This window comes from Astatotilapia calliptera, chromosome 3 (assembly GCF_900246225.1).
Source record: "Astatotilapia calliptera chromosome 3, fAstCal1.2, whole genome shotgun sequence".
Classification (NCBI taxonomy): domain Eukaryota; kingdom Metazoa; phylum Chordata; class Actinopteri; order Cichliformes; family Cichlidae; genus Astatotilapia; species Astatotilapia calliptera.
Window position 1 is genome coordinate 40,338,464 of NC_039304.1, and position 18,443 is coordinate 40,356,906.

Here is an 18,443-nt window from a genome sequence, read left to right on the forward strand (position 1 = left end):
GGTGAGTGTGTCACCTGTGACAGTGATCCAGCTGGATGGAGACTCTCCATGAGCGCTGATGTCACACTTGTAGAGGCCTTCATCAGACCTGGAAACATGCTGGATGGTCATGTGACCTGTAGGCTGCTTCCTGATGAGGGAGCCATCTTTATAGAAAGCAGCTGGGAGGTTGGAGGGAGTGGTCTTTGTTTTACAGAGCAGAGTGACGTCATCTCCCTCCATCACAGGGAGGACAGGACTCTGCAGGATCACTGATCCACCTCAACACAGAGACAAACTACAGCATTTCATCCATTTACACACAGCTTCATCAACACTAACTCCACACACTCAGCTTACCAGTGACTGTCAGGTTAACCATGTTACTGATGGGACCCTCTCTGGACTCACACCAGTAAACTCCACTGTCCAATGTGAAGATGTGACTGATGTTACAAGAAGAACCAGCACCTTCTCCCCACACATCTCCACACTGAGTCCTCTGTTGTTTGCTTGTGTTTCTCCTCAGAGTCCATCCAGCAGAGCTGTCGTCCTCCTCACAGCTCAGAGACACAAAGTCATATTTAAAGAACTGAGAGCTGCTGGGACTCACAGTCAGACGAGCTGTGAGGGTTAAAAATCCTCATTACTTGTTGATAAAGCAAATAATACCATGATACCAAGAAAGCCAACGAGAGAGCAATGGAGAAATACTGGTGAAGGTGCCCAAAAGTTGATTCTGTTCATCTGGATGTTGCGGGTTTTTTTGTTTGTTTTTGTTTTTCTGGGGTGGAAAATGCTACGTCCAGATGAGCAGAATCAACTTGTGGGGATTCACTTACCTTATTGAGCATGCATCAAGAAGTAATGAAGGTGGCACCAGAAGATTCCACCTCCACCACTCCTTATCTGCTTAATTTATAATAGAATAACACAGGAACTGACCAGTCATTTTAAAACCTCTGAATATGAGGGACTGTCTATAAATATTGCTGTTATTCTAAAAAGCTAATGCAATACTTTTCCTAAAGCCATCAAATTAATGTCAAAGTCTGGAACATGTTGAGGCAAAATTTAAAAACAAACAATGATCATTAAAACGTTTATTTTTCAATCCCAAAAAGTTGATTCTGTTCATCTGGACGTAGTGTTATCAGTGGGAGAAATCCCACTTTATTTGTCAAAAACATTTATTTGTCAAATTAGAGCCATGACTGTAAATGCATTTGGTTGATTTAAGAATAATGCACAAACATTTTTAGATCATTCATGTCTTAAAGTTATTTTTGCTTTGAATCTTAAAACATCAGCATTCAAAAATCCACAATCGAAATTTTCAAATTTCAAGCAGTTTTAGGATATTTAGGACCCCTGTGCCTTTTGTTGAACACGATCATAGAGAAACTGCTGTCACTGAAACTGAACCAAAAACTAAACGTAATATAAAAGATTTTCAGGTTTGGCTTCAGTTCTTGGTTATGAAACAACATGGCCAACCGTCCAGTAGATCAACAGAATTTAAACAATTAACTAATAGTCATAACTATTCCCACCCACACACGTGTGCGCTCTCTAACACTTAAATTCAAATTCTTCTCTATAATTATTGTTCATGCTCCACTGTTTGTGTAAGGCTTTAGCTCATATTTGATGCCATTAATGTTCATTTTACACCTTCTTCCTTTGCTATGCTTGTGACATGGGATGCACATAATAAAGCCACAACTTCTAAATCAAAGTTTAGACTCTGCTCTCTGTCATCATCCCAAACCCAGCCCTCAGTTACCAACCAAAGCATACAATCAGAGTACAACGATGTATAAATATATATATATATTACTTACTTGGCATGGTTGTGTTCTTTATTTCTGTTCTCGGTAATTAGATTTCTTTTTCTTATTTTTAAATGACACCAACTAAAGCCCGCCCCCTTCCCCTAACTGTATGTAAGCCCTCCCCTGCGTTTGCTTCCTCTCTCTGTTACGCTCTCTCTCTCTTTGTCCTCCTTCACTAATTTTTTCCCCCCTATCAGGTCTGCCAGATGGGAATAAATAATGATTGCTCTGTCATTAGGGACGGGAGAGTGCCTCTGTCCCCTAGACCAAACATTCTTCTTCTATTGGTCAGTCAAGGTTTCAAAATCATCTGAACAGCGACACCCAATGGCCACTTTTGCTATTGTCACACATTGTCACTGGCGTTTGAACATGTGCAAATGTGAGACAGAAAGCACTTGGACCTAGAGAAAGTGCTTGTAGTTTGTGTGTGTGTGTGTCTGGGAGTTTGTGGCATCATAAATATTTTTCAATACTCTGGCAACCAAACCAGTGGGCAAGCCATGACTCAACATGCACCAAAACCTCAGTTACCCGTGGTCACCTGACATGGGTTTTTTGAGCCACACATCAATATTGAGCATGACATCCCTAGCATGTCCAATGTTTTTGAACGATTTTTTTTTGCTTAATTTACTATATCTATAACACACTGGATGAACACAATATTCACTCAGATGCATACTGATGTTTACTGTGTTGAAACACTACACAACAAGCAGTCTTGTGTTATTGTCTGCTTCTCTTTTTGATACCATGTCCTGCAATATAACAGAGCTACTTTGCATCTGCCATTCGTGTGCCAGACACTGCCAAGCCACGACTCCTATCCACTGGTGATATTGGATGCCACTTTATAAATACATCAAGTGAGTGCAAATAGGCTTTACATCCTGTACTGTCACACAAAGCTACACTATATTGCCAAAAGTATTGTTTTGTGTGCGCTCACACACATGTGAACTTGAGTGAAATCCCATTCTTAATTCATATTGGTGTAATATGATTTACAGCTATTGCCGTTTCATCTCTTCCGGGAACTCTTTCCACAAGGTTTAGGAGCATGTTTATAGGAATGTTTCTTAATTTTTCCATTTGTAAGGTTAGACACTAATGTTTGACAAAAAGGCCCGGGTTGTAGTCTCCGCTCCAATTCCTCCCGAAGGTGTTCTAATGAGTGGATGTCAGGACTCTGTGCTGGGCAGTCAAGAGAGTGGAGCTCAGCATTGTGTTAACATAGATGAGCATGTACTTTATAGAGCTCTGCCTCAGGTTTCCCAGACTGGAAACACAGTATAAAGCTCCGGCATGATATGCTCGAGGTCGATGGATTGTGAAGCCCTTCTTACATTAAAGGAGATCTCCCTTCTGTCCACCTCCACAGGTGGGTACTCACAGTGCAGAGTTACTTTAGCCTCAGGTGACGTCGCCTGACAGGGGAGGTCACCTGGCTGCCAGGCCAGTTGCCCCTCAGCTGAATCACCTTGTAATACTCAGTTGATGGAACAAACAGTTGTGGATCTGGTCCGTACAGAGACCAGATATGGCAAATTTATGATGAGATTATTAGGATGTAAAAAAGATTCATGTCAAATCTGCAGTTCAGAGAAATGCAAGGCTAACCATCAATAAAATGTATTAATCACACCTGGAAAGAAGACGAAGACTAACAGCTTTGCTGTATTCCTTCCTGCAGTCAGTGTGTTCACAGTACATTGGGTAGCATGTGTACTCCCCCGTGTCTGCACCAGAGGGGTTGACCAGCATCAGAACCCCATATCGCTCATACTGAACAATTCTGCACAGCCAAAGCAAAAAGGAGCAAAAGAACACATTTTCTTGCTTACTCAAGCTGACACTGCACTTTATGAGTAAAGATCTGTAGACATGAAATGTTACCTGACCTTATGGACCTTGCTTTGTGCAAGACGATCACTGTCATTAATGGGTGTGTGTGTCTGTAACAACACTCAGCTGAGTAAAATATGTCAAATATAAAATTGATTAAGGAACTTTAACCCATCAATTGTTTAAAACTCTGAAGCTGTATCAGAGCACCACACTGTGCTTTGTTACATTACACAGCTTGACTGTAATGGATAACTATGGATATCATGCTTAAAGAGTAAATGGTTAGACTGGTTAGTCAGGTTAATGTGTACATTGTTGAAGAATATTTATATATTCTAAAGAGCTTGAAAAGAAAAGTGACTGGACTTTAAGTTTCTTGAAGATGTTTAACCTCTCAGCTGAGAAGCTTCTTCAGTTCTTTTATATACATCAATGAATAAAGAAAGATCAACGAATAATTATGTCTACTAATCTGTATTTGTTACTAATGTTCAATTTCAGTTTTTAATGAAATCAAAGAAAAGACATCCAGGTTATGGTGGATTTGCTTTGTAGTACACGACCAAAGTGGGTTGAGTTTGCAGGAATAATCCAAGAACATTCTACTGGCTAATACGAGAGATATGAGAACTGAACCACCTTCATAGTAGAGAAGGTGGTTCTACAATTGACCTTGATGACTGAGCATCTTCACAGACACACCTTCGTAGTACTGTGAATGTGGAGTTACTTGAATAAGCCACAACCCTGCTTCATACACTCAACAAAAATATAAACGCAACACCTTTGTTACTGCTCCCATTCCCCATGGGATGGACGTAGAGACCTAAAATTCATTCCAGATACACAATATAACCATCCCTCCCAAACAGTGGTCACAAATCAGTCCAAATGTGTGGTAGTGGGCACATCTGCTATATTGAGATAATCCATCCCACCTCACAGGTGTGCCACATCAGGATGCTGATCTGACATCATGAGTAGTGCACAGGTGTACCTCAGACTGCCCACAACAAAAGGCCACCCTGGAATGTGCAGTTTTTTGCGCTATTGGGGGTCTGGGGACCCAGAACCGGTCAGTATCTGGTGTGACCACCATTTGCCTCATGCAGTGCAACACATCGTCGCCTGGAGTCTATCAGATTGTCAATTGTGGCCTGTGGAATGTTGGTCCACTCCACTTCAATGGCTGTGCGAGGTTGTTGGATATTCGTGGGAACTGGTACACGCTGTCGTATACGCCGGTCAAGCACATCCCGAACATGTTCAATGGGTGACATGTCCGGTGAGTATGCTGGCCATGCAAGAACTGGGACATTCTCAGCTGCCATCTGCCCTGAACAATGTGAACCATGATTCATCCGTGAAGCGCACACCTCTCCAACGTGCCAGACGCCATCGAATGTGAGCATTTGCCCACACAAGTCTGTTACGGCGACGAGCTGGAGTCAGGTCAAGACCCCGATGAGGACGACGGGCATGCAGTTGAGCGTCCCTGAGACGGTTTCTGACAGTTTGTGCAGAAATTGTTTGGTTGTGCAAACCAATTGTTCCAGCAGCTGTCTGGGTGGCTGGTCTCAGACGATCTTGGAGGTGAACCTGCTGGATGTGGAGGTCCTGGGCTGGTGTGGTTACACGAGGTCTGCGGTTGTGAGGCCGGTTGGATGTGCTGCCATATTCTCTGAAACGCCTGTGGAGACGGCTCATGGTTGAGAAATGAACATTCAATGCACGGGCGACAGATCTGGTTGACATTCCTGCTGTCAGCATGCCAATTGCACGCTCCCTCATTGCTTGTGGCATCTGTGGCATTTTGCTGTGAGACAAAACTGCACATTCCAGGGTGGCCTTTTGTTGTGGGCAGTCTGAGGTACACCTGTGCACTACTCATGATGTCAGATCAGCATCCTGATGTGGCACACCTGTGAGGTGGGATGGATTATCTCAATATAGCAGATGTGCCCACTACCACACATTTGGACTGATTTGTGACCACTGTTTGGGAGGGATGGTTATATTGTGTATCTGGAATGAATTTTAGGTCTCTACGTCCATCCCATGGGGAATGGGAGCAGTAACAAAGTTGCGTTTATATTTTTGTTGAGTGTAGTACAGGACTTGTGTCTTTAAATACTGCAGGCTTTATGAATTGATAATGAACAGGAGCCACCCAAAAACGTGTAAAACCAGATTACAGTTCCATCTAAAAGGTGAGAGAGAAAGAATGGAAGGAAGAAAAGAAACCATCACACGAGGAGCTGCCTGTGCTCGTGCTGTTGTCAGATGGCCTCTGTTTCAAATGGACTTCAAGTCTTTATTTATGTGTTGGCTGATTGTTGTCTACATGTAAAAATATCCCAAAATATTACGTAACAGTAATCACTCAGTTGACTACTTTATTTTGTGTCTGTCACTAGAGAGCAGCAAAGTGCCATACAAAAAAAAAAAAACTACAACCCTCCACATAATACAAATACATCCTAGTTTCGTGCAGTTCTGTTTTCACTTCGTACCTACAACACTGCTTTGTTATTTGTCAGAACAAACACATGAAACGTCTTCAAGAAACTTAAAGAAGTCCAGTCGTTTTCCTTTCCAGGCTCCTTAGAATACATAAATATTCTTACACATTAACCTGACCGATAGTATTGTCCTTACCACCCAGACTAACTGGTCTAATAGTTTACAGTTAAAAAGTGTTATCCACGAATATTCACAGCTAACGAACGTGAGTGGATTTAAAAACACTCAGCACAGAATCGGCTACACCACACACACCTGACAACAGTGTGCGCTGCTGTAGGAGAACAGCTATTGGTCAATAAATTGAAGAAGAGCCAATCAGAGAGTTCAAATATGTGCGCGGTCTGTTGTTTCAGTCAAACTTTGTAATGTAACGTAAAAGCGCGTAAAAACTGCTCCTCTGAGCTTCCTGGTTTTAACTGTGACATATTCTTAGACTATACACACCCATTAATGACAACGGCACTCTCACCACAACACAACTTAAACAGCATAAAACTGTTTCCTGTTATGTAAGGGTACATACATATTATTTATTTATATTTTATATTTTTTTATCTGTATAAAATGTTCAGACGCCATATCTATCTATCTATCTATCTATCTATCTATCTATCTATCTATCTATCTATCTATCTATCTATCTATCTATCTATCTATATATATATATATATATATATATATGGCGTCTGAGCTAGGAAGGGAACTGAAGTAAGAATGCATGAAACCTATGTGTTATCGGCAATCACGTGGTGTGGTTTACAGGGCGTGGATGTTCCCTTTGTGTGGAAAGGAAAACGAAACTTAACAACACTTCTTGCTGTAAGATTCTACAGCGAGCAACTGAAGTTTAATATTAGAGGCGTAATATTACAAATTTAATATTAAACTTCAGTTGTTTGCTAGGTCTGGCGTTGGGGAGTACACAAACGTGTACATAATGAAAAGAGAGAGAAAATGCTGCCCTTCCTGATTCTTCTGTCTCTAAACCCACTGATTTCTGCCGCACAAGGTGAGCATTGTATTAGTAGATCAATGTGAATGTGTGAAAAACGATTAAATAACAAGTTAATACATTTTATGTGAGTTTAATTTGTTGCTTTTTTATTGTAGTCTACATTTAGTCTTTTTGTTTTTCATAAAAAACCTTTACATGGGAAGTTAATGCGACAGTACAAAGTGCCTGTAAGATTCGTATGACAGAAACGTATAAATATGTCTATTTTAAAAACAGTATCGATAGTGATGTGGAAAGAAAAGGCTTCGTAAAACACGGAAACGCTGACGCATTTGTTTCCTGCTATTTCAAACAGCGACATCTGCTGGCGTATTGGAAATCGCCCCTGCAAACCTGCAAACAAACTTATTATTATCAAACTGTCAATAACTGTGATGTGTTTTTTCTTGACTTCTAAGCTTCTAAGACTAGTTTGGTCCATCTGTTTTTTTTTCTAGACACTGGCAAGCAAAGCTAGAAGCTGCCATCGCCTTAGTTTTAATTTGTAGTTAAGTCTAATTTATCTCTTTAAAAATGAAAAGACTTGAGGTGTTCTCCTTGTTTATAATTTCAGTTCAGTTTTATTTATTTAGCATCAAATCCCAACAACAGTTGTTTCAAGGTTCTCTATATTGTAAGTAAAATACCCTACAATAATAGATGCAACTAAGGTATTAATACAGTATAGCCAATCATAATATTGTGGTACTTTGGCTGCTTCAATTTTTTTCCTCACTCCTATTAAATATGTGGATCAAAAGGATACAAAGGAGCAAACTCAGTGGCTGTGGAGATTCATATCAAAGGGAACAGTCAACAGAAGGTTTGTGTGTGTGCTTTTATGCTTTTATAGTACAGAAGACGTTGATATGATTTTCCTGATTTTAATGTACAGGTTAAAGTCATTTAAGGTTAAGGTCTGGGAACACACATCAGTGCAGGTCCTCACAGAGAAAGAGAGTCGATTCTGTGTAAGTGGTGTAATGATTTATCCACCACACATCAGATGATGCCAAGTATGTCTGTTGTTTTGTCTCTTGCCCAGTTCATCAGAGCTTTGCAGTTCCTCTTTAAAGTTACTTGTTCCTATTGGCTGCTGTAAAAGTGAAGACCTATACTCTGACCCCTTTAACCTCTCTGATCTTTGTTGTTTCCTCTTTCAGACATAAAAACCATCACAGCTAGGCTTGGAGAAAAAGTCACTCTGCCATGTCAAGCTCCAAACAGCAACAACCTCGCAGGTGTGGAGTGGAGCAGACAGGACCTGGAGCCAGAATATGTTCTTTTGCTCCGAGACGGGCACATTGTTCCAGAAGACCAGCAACCATCTTTTAAAGACCGGGTGGAACTCCAGGACCAACAGATGAAAAATGGAGACGTGTCTTTGATTCTGGAGAAAGTGAAAGCTGCAGATAATGGAACATACGAGTGCCGCATCCTCACGCATGGGGGAGAACGGAGAAAGAGAGCTGTGAAAACCATCAGCAGCATAAACCTGAGTGTTGTTGATCCTCCAGGTGAGTGAGTAGAGTTGAGTGTGTGTGTGATCAGAGGTGAAGCTGCTTCCTGCTTGTTGATGTTTGTTTCTAAAGATGTTGTTGATGAGACTTTGTAGAAAGCAGCTGGTCTGAGTGATGTGATCAGAGTGCAGTAGATAATGTCTGACAGCAGTTTGAAGAGGAAATGGATTCTGTTCTGTTCTTCACTCATCACCTACCTGACAGCTGACACCTCACACCTGTTTCTCACCTGCAGGTCAGACAGGAGAAAACCCAGACGATGGAGGAGGGAAGATTGGATCTGTTGGACCTGCAGCTATTCTGTCAGTTTCTGCTGTGCTTCTTGTTGCTGCTGTTGTTGGCCTTGTGATCTACAGAAAACATAAACAACAGCAGAGCCAGGAATCATACCAGCCTCCAGCTGAACAACCGCTTGTCTGAAAAATTTCAGAGCTTTTTTCAGCTTTACTTTAAATTTCCTGCTGCCGTTCCAAGTTCTCACTTCTGACATTCAGCATGTGGAAATATAATATAGGTCCGAATCTGGGCCCTGTACTATGAAGCAAGTTCAAAATACCCAGGGTATCTTTCCTGACATTGGTGGTCATATTTATATATTATATTATTATTATCTTATAAGATTTTACATCAGTTCCAGGTGGACAGAGTTTACATTGGACAGTATACAGTATGTTATTCATATTGTAGTCTTATCTTTGCTATATAACACTGTCTGTGAAGGTTCTCAGTCATCCAGGTCATCGTAGTCAAAGGAGCTTGCAAAGAAAAGTGTCTGGACATCTTTAAGTTACTTGAAGATGTTTCCGAAATGTTTCTGAGAAGCTTCTTCAGTTCTGAAGAAGCTTCTCGGATGAGAGGTGAAACATCTTCAAGTAACTTAAAGATGTCCAGACACTTTTCTTTGCAAGCTCCTTTGACTACGATGACCTGGATGACTAAAACCTTCACAGACAGTGTTATATAGCAAAGATAAGACTACAATATGAATAACATACTGTATACTGTCCAATGTAAACTCTGTCCACCTGGAACTGATGTAAAATCTTATAAGATAATAATAATATAATATAAAGAGTTTGGACAACTACTACTATCCACACGCTGGTCTGAAGGCTCTTCCAGGAATGGTGATGCTGTTTGCCACAGACTTAGTTTGTCAGTAGGAAGTGATCTCACACCTCATTTCATACCTACAGATCTCTAATCTATGACCTAACCTGCTATTGAACAGGTTAGGTCATAGATTAACAAGGAACCCCAGGAAAAAGTGAACCACCTTCATAGTACAGATTGAACCCTGAAGTTTGAAGTTACCTGGATAAGAAAAAATTCTCCCAATAGGCCTTTCATCTTCAGTTTCTTTGCACAGGGCAGTTAATAAACATTCATCGTCTGAGGAATAATTGCCTCTTCATCCTCACCTCAAAACAGAGAGCAAAGAGAAAATGAAATCACTTATTCTAAATGTTAAGCCTTTTATTGCTGGTCTAGCAATAAAATGTCTGTTAAGGGCAAATAAATATAAAACAACAAGAAAAATGCAAGAATAGAAAATTACAAAAACTAAAACTTCCACAGTTTTACATAAATTATAAATTGAATGCATTCTGTCTCTGTCTGTCAGAACATAAACTAAAGATTTGCTGTTCTGGTGTTTGGATTGAGGGTCTGTCTGGTAATGACGTATATAAGTAGATCAGTCACTGTGAGCCAATTGAAATGATTCTCTGTTTAATATCAATGTCTTGTTTGAAGCAGAAGTCCTCTTATAAGCTACAGTTAAACATAGTATTCATTTCACTTCTTTACTGTTTCTTGCATTTTATTTAGCATCAGCTTTTTAAACAAAATCCTGTTTGGGTGATATCACCTGTATGATTACCTTCTGATGCTTTAATGTGCCTTTTGAAGTACTAGTGTGAAATGAAATTAAAGGGAAAACTATCAGTTTATATTGTTTTTTTTTTCTGTTGTTTCGTGCTCAGGTTCTTTCCTTTACTGGTGAATATGAAAAAAAAAAAGCAACAACTAGCTATTATCATGTTCATGCAGGTCTAATCTCACTGGGAACCACCTGAACTCAGCTCAGAGAGAGAAGCTGCAGCACTGAAGATTTAAAAGTCAATAATCTTTTCCCTCAAGACACATTTGAGTCTGAAGCTCTTTATACCTGATATAAAGGCTGCTTATCAGTTATTCCTTGAACAAAGTTCTCTGTGTAGAACACACGCTGATTATACTCAATAAAAGCTGGTGATAAAGTGATTGGACTGACTTTCATTAACTACAGTATGTAGCAAAAATACTTTGGATTAAACTTAAGTTCAGCCACAGCTCCTGATGAGCCTGTGACTGTAACTAGAAGCAAAAAGGTTCATGTTGTTGCCTGAAGTTCAGCTTCAGCTCTGCCACTGTTTCTCAGCCTGAGGCAGGAAGAAGTTTTCAGTACTTCTTCTGTGAGTCTAAAGTGCAAACTAAGCCTGATGTGTAAACACTGCTGATCTTTGATTCAGCTGCTTCAGGCTATGGTTTAATCTGCACATTTATCAGCTCAGCAACTCCTGGATAAGAGCAGGCTCCCTCTTAAAGGCTTAGCCATCGTCCTTAAAATATTTTGCATGTTTAAACATGCTTTTTAAAAGCGTTTGCACAAAATTAATTTGGTGCCTATTCCTGATGCCATGAACTTATTTGCAGAGTATCTTTTTGCGGTAAAATGCTTGAAATCTTTAAGAACTGAAAGGTTGTTTAATCGTCTGACTGTAAGTATTAATATATGATCCTAAAAGAGAAAACAGTGGTTTAAATAATAACAAGGGCTGTATTAAAACTTTCTATTATGATGTTCTTAATACATACTCAAAAAACACACTATGAAAACAATTGTTCTGTTTCTGTATTGTACTGTGATGCATTTCTGTATTTAAAAAGGATTTATGCTTGTTTTCTTTTCTGTTGATGTGTTCAGCGCTGCGAGTGGGCGTGTTCATGCAGGTCTAGTTTTACTGGAAACCTGCTGATCCAGTTCCAGAGTCAAACACAGCTCCTGAGATCAGCTTCAGGCATCACCAGGTGAAAAACACTCAGAGAGCAGCTGCAGCACTGAATAATGAAACATATTTGTTTGGTATTTCTTTATGCAGAGGCTGATACTAAACCTGATCATTGACCTGCTTTAACTGCAGTGTGCAACAAAGAAACTGAAGTTAAAATGTAACCTACACAGCTCCTAACGAGCCTGCGACTGTAAACAGAGCTCAGTGTGTGGTTAGATCTGTTTGTGAAGGTTCTCAGTCATCCAGGTCATCATCACAGCAGAGATCATCATCATCTGGATCGGAGGAAGTTAAAGCTGGAGGTCATGTGACACTGTGATATTTGTGGGATGCAGTAATTTGATAAGATGGTTTTAAATGTCAAATATGGACATGAACCTGAAGGGGAACGTATGTGAAAGTGACAAGTTGAGTGAGTCGGACTGTCTCAACTCAGCCACGGCTTCATCTCTTATAGGTCAGACGTACGCTGTTTTCTGACACTTCTACCACATCTGGCCCACACAGCACTCATTTTAGACCTCGTCAGCTCCTCAGCTATAAAGGTCTTAATGTGGGCCAGGTTAAGTTCCACATGTGCCGTCTGGTGTGTGTGGTTAGTCACTCTGTGACTCAGAAAGATGAAACATAAATGTTGCTCTGGGGGAAAAACTCAGCTTTAAAAAATTTCCTTGGAAAATACAAATAGTAAAGTTTGTTTTTACTGTGTAAGAATCAAAACTAAAATGTGTTTATCTCTAAATGTCAGTTAGGGGTCCGTCCCTGAGAGACAGCAGAGATAACAAAATGGGTGTACACACATATGTGCACAGTGTTTGTGGTTGAAGCTGTTGCACTGTGGTTTCGAGCTTGCAGACTGAATCAGGAAGTTGCTTCATGCACCATGCAGAGAGCCTTCTGTTTAGGCCGACTCACAAAAAAATCCAGAGTGTCACATTTCCTCCTTCACACATGTCACACTCTGTGGCAAAGGTCTGTGTGACCAAGGCTCACATGAAGAGTGTTTATATACGGTTGTGTAATAGTGTTTAAGTTTGTTCTGAGCCACAGGGTGGGGTTTAATGAGGCGCTGTTATGAGGGACAGACTTTATTGACATTTGAAGAGCACAGAGCAGAGGCTGATTGGCTCACTGAAGGAGGGCTGTGAGATGATTGGACCAGACTGATGACAACAGAAATGAGTTTTAAAGTGCGGGAAAGCAGAAGTGATGTAAACAATAGACCAGAAGCCCCAAAACGAATACAGCTCTGCCTTATGAACTCTTTCATAGGTTCAACTCAAAACAATATCAGGATCCTGTGTTCAGGGTGATGTTATAAACAGTTTCCTGTTTCCTGCTGTGAGGTCCGTGTAATTTCTGCAAATACTCTGTGCGCTCTATTGGCAAAAACAAATAAAAATATTTGATAGAGAGAGTTGAGGTTGCGGTTGTTTCACATCACTGATGATGTGGAACTCGTGTTGGACTGTGTTGTAGGATTGTGGGATGCACTTTGTGGAGTCCTCTAAAACAGTCGCACACACGGGCGTCTCCATCCTTTCCTTACATCAAAGTCTGTCTGTTAAAAGAGCCTCAGCTCATGCATCACTCATCTTTCTGCTCAGCATAGCAGGAGAAGCTGGCGACACAAGACACAAAGAGAGATGAGATTTATAATTTCATTTCTAACAACTTTTTAAATATTAAATGGTGTATAATTAGGAGAAGAAGGTGCAGCCTGGTAGAATGTGAGTGTGTGTTAATACTTCAGAAGGACAAAGTGTACAGTAGTTTAACCCTGACTGTGTGTGTGTGTACAAAACACAGACTCTGAGGGCTTCAGTCCACAGACAGCCGGAAACATCGGAAGTGAGGTGTGTCTATTTCAACCATGTGTCTAAAGGTTATTCATAATTCTTCAGTTATTTTACAATTTGGTGTCAGTCCAGTTTGATTTCTATAGTCCCAAATTACAAGAACAGTCACCTCAAGGTGCTTTGCACTGTAAGGTAAAGACCGTACAATAACACAGCGAGCACTTGGTGACGGTTGGAAGAACAAAAATCCATTTAGCAGAAAGAAACCTTAGAATCACATTAATGGACGGGTGGTCATCTGCTGTGAGCTTTTAAAGGTGAGCAGGAGGACAACAGGACAAGCATTGTGTGTATACGGTGTCACCTGTTCTGCTCACCTGCTTCTGTTTGATGGGCAAACAATGGGATTTGTCTCCAGGATCAAATACCAATAGTCTCGCATGTCAGGGAGTCTGTTTTGTCTGTTTCTCTGAGAATTTCTCATCCAAAAACTCTAAACCCAGGCACAATGTACATTTCAAATTCCTTTGATTTTAAATATGTCTATATTGTCTATCCTGTAAAATAGTCAGATGTCTACTTTTGTTAATGTACAGAATTCACCTGCTTGCTGCTACTACTGCACATTCACCCAATGTATATACTATATATATATATAATGTTCTTCCTCTACCCCCTTTTTGCACATGTCCAGGAGCGTGTCAGGTTACATTTCACTGTGTGTTATACTTGTATAACTATGCATGTGACAAATAAAGAACCTTGAACTGCAATCATGAGGTACAAATACAACACAGATTTCAGTCGATTAGTTGTAATCAGAGCTGATTTGATTCTTTAAATAGTAGCGAAACATCTACCTGTGCTCTGCTTATGACTTCTAATAGCAGACTGAACACTGGAGCATCCTTTATGAAGGGAGGCAGTAGGAAAACTTCACATCATTCCTTCACCTCGTGATGTTTTCCTTCAAATTAGAGTAAACATAAACCAAAGATAGAGGAGGAAGTTTATCATACTGTAAGTTTGAAACTTTATTCCTGTCAGAACAGGGAAGTAAAAGCTTCTGTAATCAAGGGGGGAAATCTGCTGTTGCTGTCAAAGGAAATTGAGTCATATCAGCGCTATAACAGCAGCTATTCACAGACATAAACCGGACACCAGAGCAGACTCAGCACACAGATGTCTTTTTAGAACAGGCCCTGCACTGTGGCTGATTTGAATGTCAAATGTGCAAAGTTTCTGTTCTCACGTTATCGCTGTACTCTGTCCTCAGTGTGATGGCTCTGTGAAGAGCAAAAAACAAACAAACAAATGAGTTAAACTGAAGCTGTTTAGGAGTCAGGGAATTTCACTGGTTATTATCAGTTATTCTGAAGTATTAAAACATAAAATTCCAAAAGAGGGAAAAAGAAAGTTACGCACTGAGCTTCGTTTTAGAAGAAATGAAAGTGAGAGAGAAGGCCACACCCACCAGCATTTTGTTTATCAGTGGAAAGTTTCCAACATTTATTCTGTGGTTTTACTCGTTTTAGACATTTTAATGATATAAGGAACATTGTGCATGACTCAGATGGATGAACAGAAGCTTCGGTGCAGGTTTTTTAATATGCAGAAAAAAGAATCACTTAAAACAAATGACCTCATTATAGATGAGCCAGCAGGAGCTTTGGGGCCCTCTGGAGGTCAGATTTAAACACAGAGGCTGCTCTTGTGAACATGACACATATTTATTCATGGACCTCTAATATTTATGTTAGAAATTCTCTTTAATCAGAGTTTTGACTTACAGGAGTGTCTAAATGTGTTTATTGTTGGGAACTATCAGGAAGCATTCAATCCTGTCTCATCATGTCTGGAATGCAGTTCAGCCGTTTCTTAGAAATTTCAAGAAGTCGTGATGTTTCAAAAGAAAACATGTTGGCACTGGTTGACTTTCAGTCTGAGCGTCCTGTTTACATCTGATCTTTCCTTTGCCTGCCTACTTCCTCCTCTATATAAATATATAACCTTCATTTGTATGTTTGTCCCTAACAGTCAGAGCAAATATAGAAAAAAGCTTTAAACACGTTCCTGGATTCATCTACAGCAGGAGCTGAAGCTGGCTGAGCTGTTACTGTGGGGGTGTTTAGCTGGAATTCAAAGACCTGAGAAACTCTTATCGCCTACATTACTGCTGATCTGGATTATTATTATTATATAATTGGCTGTTTAGAATATTTAGTGTCTGGTGGTGGCAGGAGAAGCCCATTTTCTGTTTAATATTCACTGATTGTTTAACTTCTCTGATCTACTGTAATGTAAACTCAAAAAAATCTGTTGTTGGATGAAGACAATTTAATCATGGCACCTTTTTCCACGTGATTTAACCAAGTACAAAAACCTATTTTTGACAGTATCAAACCAACACATTTGGCATTTGGTGGTTTAATGTAATCAGATTACGTTGGATCAATGTAGTATACATACATCAGAATCAGAATCAGAATCAGAAAGGGTTTTATTGCCAAATGTTGAGCAGGTTTACAACTTTAGGAAATTGCTGCGGTGCTTCAGTGCAAACATACTGTTATAAATTACGCTTAAATAGACATGAAATAAAAATAAGAATAAGAATTAAAAGTGCTAAGTAGATAGATATATACATGAGTGCAGGTGGTGATCAGTGCCAAACATGGAATGATGCAGTGAACACAGCGTAGGGTCATGTGTTAGTGGCGGGGACAGTCATATGGTTATTGTTCATGTGTCCAACAGCAGAGGGGAAGAAACTGTTCTTATGGCGAGAGGTTCTGGTGCGAATGGACCGGAGCCTCCTGCCTGAGGGGAGCAGGTCAAACAGACTGTGTCCAGGGTGAGAAGGGTCAGCTGAGATCCGGGCTGCACGCCGCAGTGTCCTGGAGGTGTACAGGTCCTGCAGAGATGGGAGTCTGCAGCCAATCACCTTCTCAGCAGAGCGCACAACACGCTGCAGTCTCTGTTTGTCCCTGATAGTGGCTCCAGCGTACCACACGGTGATGGAGGAGGTGAGGATGGACTCTATGATTGACTTGAAGTGATTTATTTAAGTATGTAGAGTAAAATTTGTTTTAATTCATTCTACACAAGTTTAAAACTTTAGGAAAACACAATGAAATCTTGTTGTTTGAAGAACTACTTTGTTAATCAAGGCAATTACTGCTAGTCTTCCTTAATGAACCAATATGGGGGTTGATGGTTTTATAGAGACAAACACCCATTTTCACTTACATTCATGGGTAATTTACAATCACCAATTAACCTAACTCTAATTACACATTGCAAACCAACCAGATTGTGGATTTGAACCCCTTCTTAGTAAGAAGGGCCGTTTTTAGCCCATTTAAACACCCCCCAAAATGAATCAAAGCACCCCCAAAGATTTTTTACTTTTTTGACAATATTTGGTGTTTGTGTGACACACTACAAAAAATATAGGAAGCATATAGTACTTGGTTGAGATGTAATATTTTAACAACAAAAGTATAGTTACCCCCAGTCCCAAAATGGTTTGTTCCAGCTCGCCTCTCCCCATCTCTGGCTCTGGTGCCCTTTGTGCCAGAGCGATAGTGGCTGAGACGCAGCAGAGCGGAGGTGTAAGTGCCTGGCTTAAAACAGGACATAATAGCTGCAATTAACCTTCAGTTACTCTTTATATACTTTGATAGGAGTCAGGCCATGTTTCTTTTTAGCTGAAAAACATTACACCAGGTAACCTGCAGTGTTGAAAACATGTTTTCCGACGATGTTTGCTACCCTACAATCCGTCCTGTTCTGTAGTAAAATCAGCGACATTTGACCGTCCTGTTACTGTGTGTGTGTGTGTGTGTGTGTGTGTGTGTGTGTGTGTTTGTGTGTGTGTGTGGTGTACAGAGAGACAGCCAGGTTCATAATGGATATAAGGACGTTTTTTCAAAAACAGGAGCCACATTCAGGTAAAATTGTAAGATCAAATGATCCGTCAATAAAGGATAATGTTGGATCAGTGTTTCAATATTTAATCTTTGGTTATTTGCTTTTTGGTTGAAAGTACACTGAGAGAGGACTTTATTATTAGTGATTTCAATAGTAATTTTTTTCATATTAATTTAATTTTTTCATCTAATACAATCTTGCGTATGATTGTCAGTCCAAAGAGGGAGAGAGGAAAGAGGAAAGTACAAGATCAGGAAGAATCAGGTAAGGAAACAGACAGGGAACAGTGACAGGCACAACACAAACTGTTAAACTGCTTGAGAGAGTTGATCACCAAACAGTGACAGATTTGCCAACCTCAAGGTGAGGTGACATAGGTTAAAATAAAAGACTAAATCTGCAGAGCCATGATAGTAGCATCTGCAGTAAAGATCCTTTCATACATCGTACCATAGCCACAGTTGCCTCCATTTTTATAATTTTTTTAATTAAGATTTTGTACATTTGTACATTTCAAGGGCTCTTCTATTTTTGCAGTGTATTTTCTATGTATCTGTATTATATTATTCGTACACTTTAAAAGTGAATCTCTGTCCAAAAAATGCGCTCAGTTTACTTTTCACTCACTGTGAGCATCATTGATTATTCTCCCACAGTAAGTAAGGTTAGGATATGTAATTTTTTTATTCCAATCCATTCTTCTTTTGCAGCATTTAAATAACCTTTATCAGATTTGATGGTTTTGTTACAGACTTTTCAAAAAAGTGTTTTGCGTTTCTTTCACAAATGTGGGGATTCTATTTTTTTTAGAATTGAATATTGATTTATTCATTAGCATTCAAATATCTTAGTGAAAACAGAATAAAGATCTACCACAAAGCAAGAAACCGAGACAATAATCAAAAGGTACTGGCTGAAGCATATGCTTATTAAATTGTGTTAAAATGTAC

The 18,443-nt window shown here is 39.9% G+C and overlaps 1 protein-coding gene and 1 pseudogene across 1 annotated transcript; one reads left to right on the forward strand and one right to left on the reverse strand.

Annotated features, from left to right (window-relative positions):
• Positions 1 to 2,984: 2,984 nt before the first annotated feature.
• On the reverse strand, positions 2,985 to 3,756 carry LOC113014742 (platelet-derived growth factor receptor-like protein; annotated as a pseudogene).
• A 3,191-nt stretch (positions 3,757 to 6,947) lies between these two features.
• On the forward strand, positions 6,948 to 9,364 carry LOC113019551 (CD276 antigen homolog). Its single transcript, XM_026163308.1, has 3 exons — positions 6,948 to 7,200; positions 8,349 to 8,702; positions 8,941 to 9,364. Exons 1-3 carry the CDS (start codon positions 7,146 to 7,148, stop codon positions 9,123 to 9,125), a joined length of 594 nt encoding a protein of 197 aa, XP_026019093.1. The 5' UTR covers positions 6,948 to 7,145; the 3' UTR covers positions 9,126 to 9,364.
• Positions 9,365 to 18,443: the final 9,079 nt, after the last annotated feature.

Coding starts and splice junctions, on each gene's coding strand:
- LOC113019551 (XM_026163308.1), top strand. CDS start 7,146: ATGCTGCCCTTCCTGATTCTTCTGTCTCTAAACCCACTGATTTCTGCC. Junction 7,201..8,348: donor ACTGATTTCTGCCGCACAAG/GTGAGCATTGTA, acceptor TTCCTCTTTCAG/ACATAAAAACCATCACAGCT. Junction 8,703..8,940: donor GAGTGTTGTTGATCCTCCAG/GTGAGTGAGTAG, acceptor TCTCACCTGCAG/GTCAGACAGGAGAAAACCCA.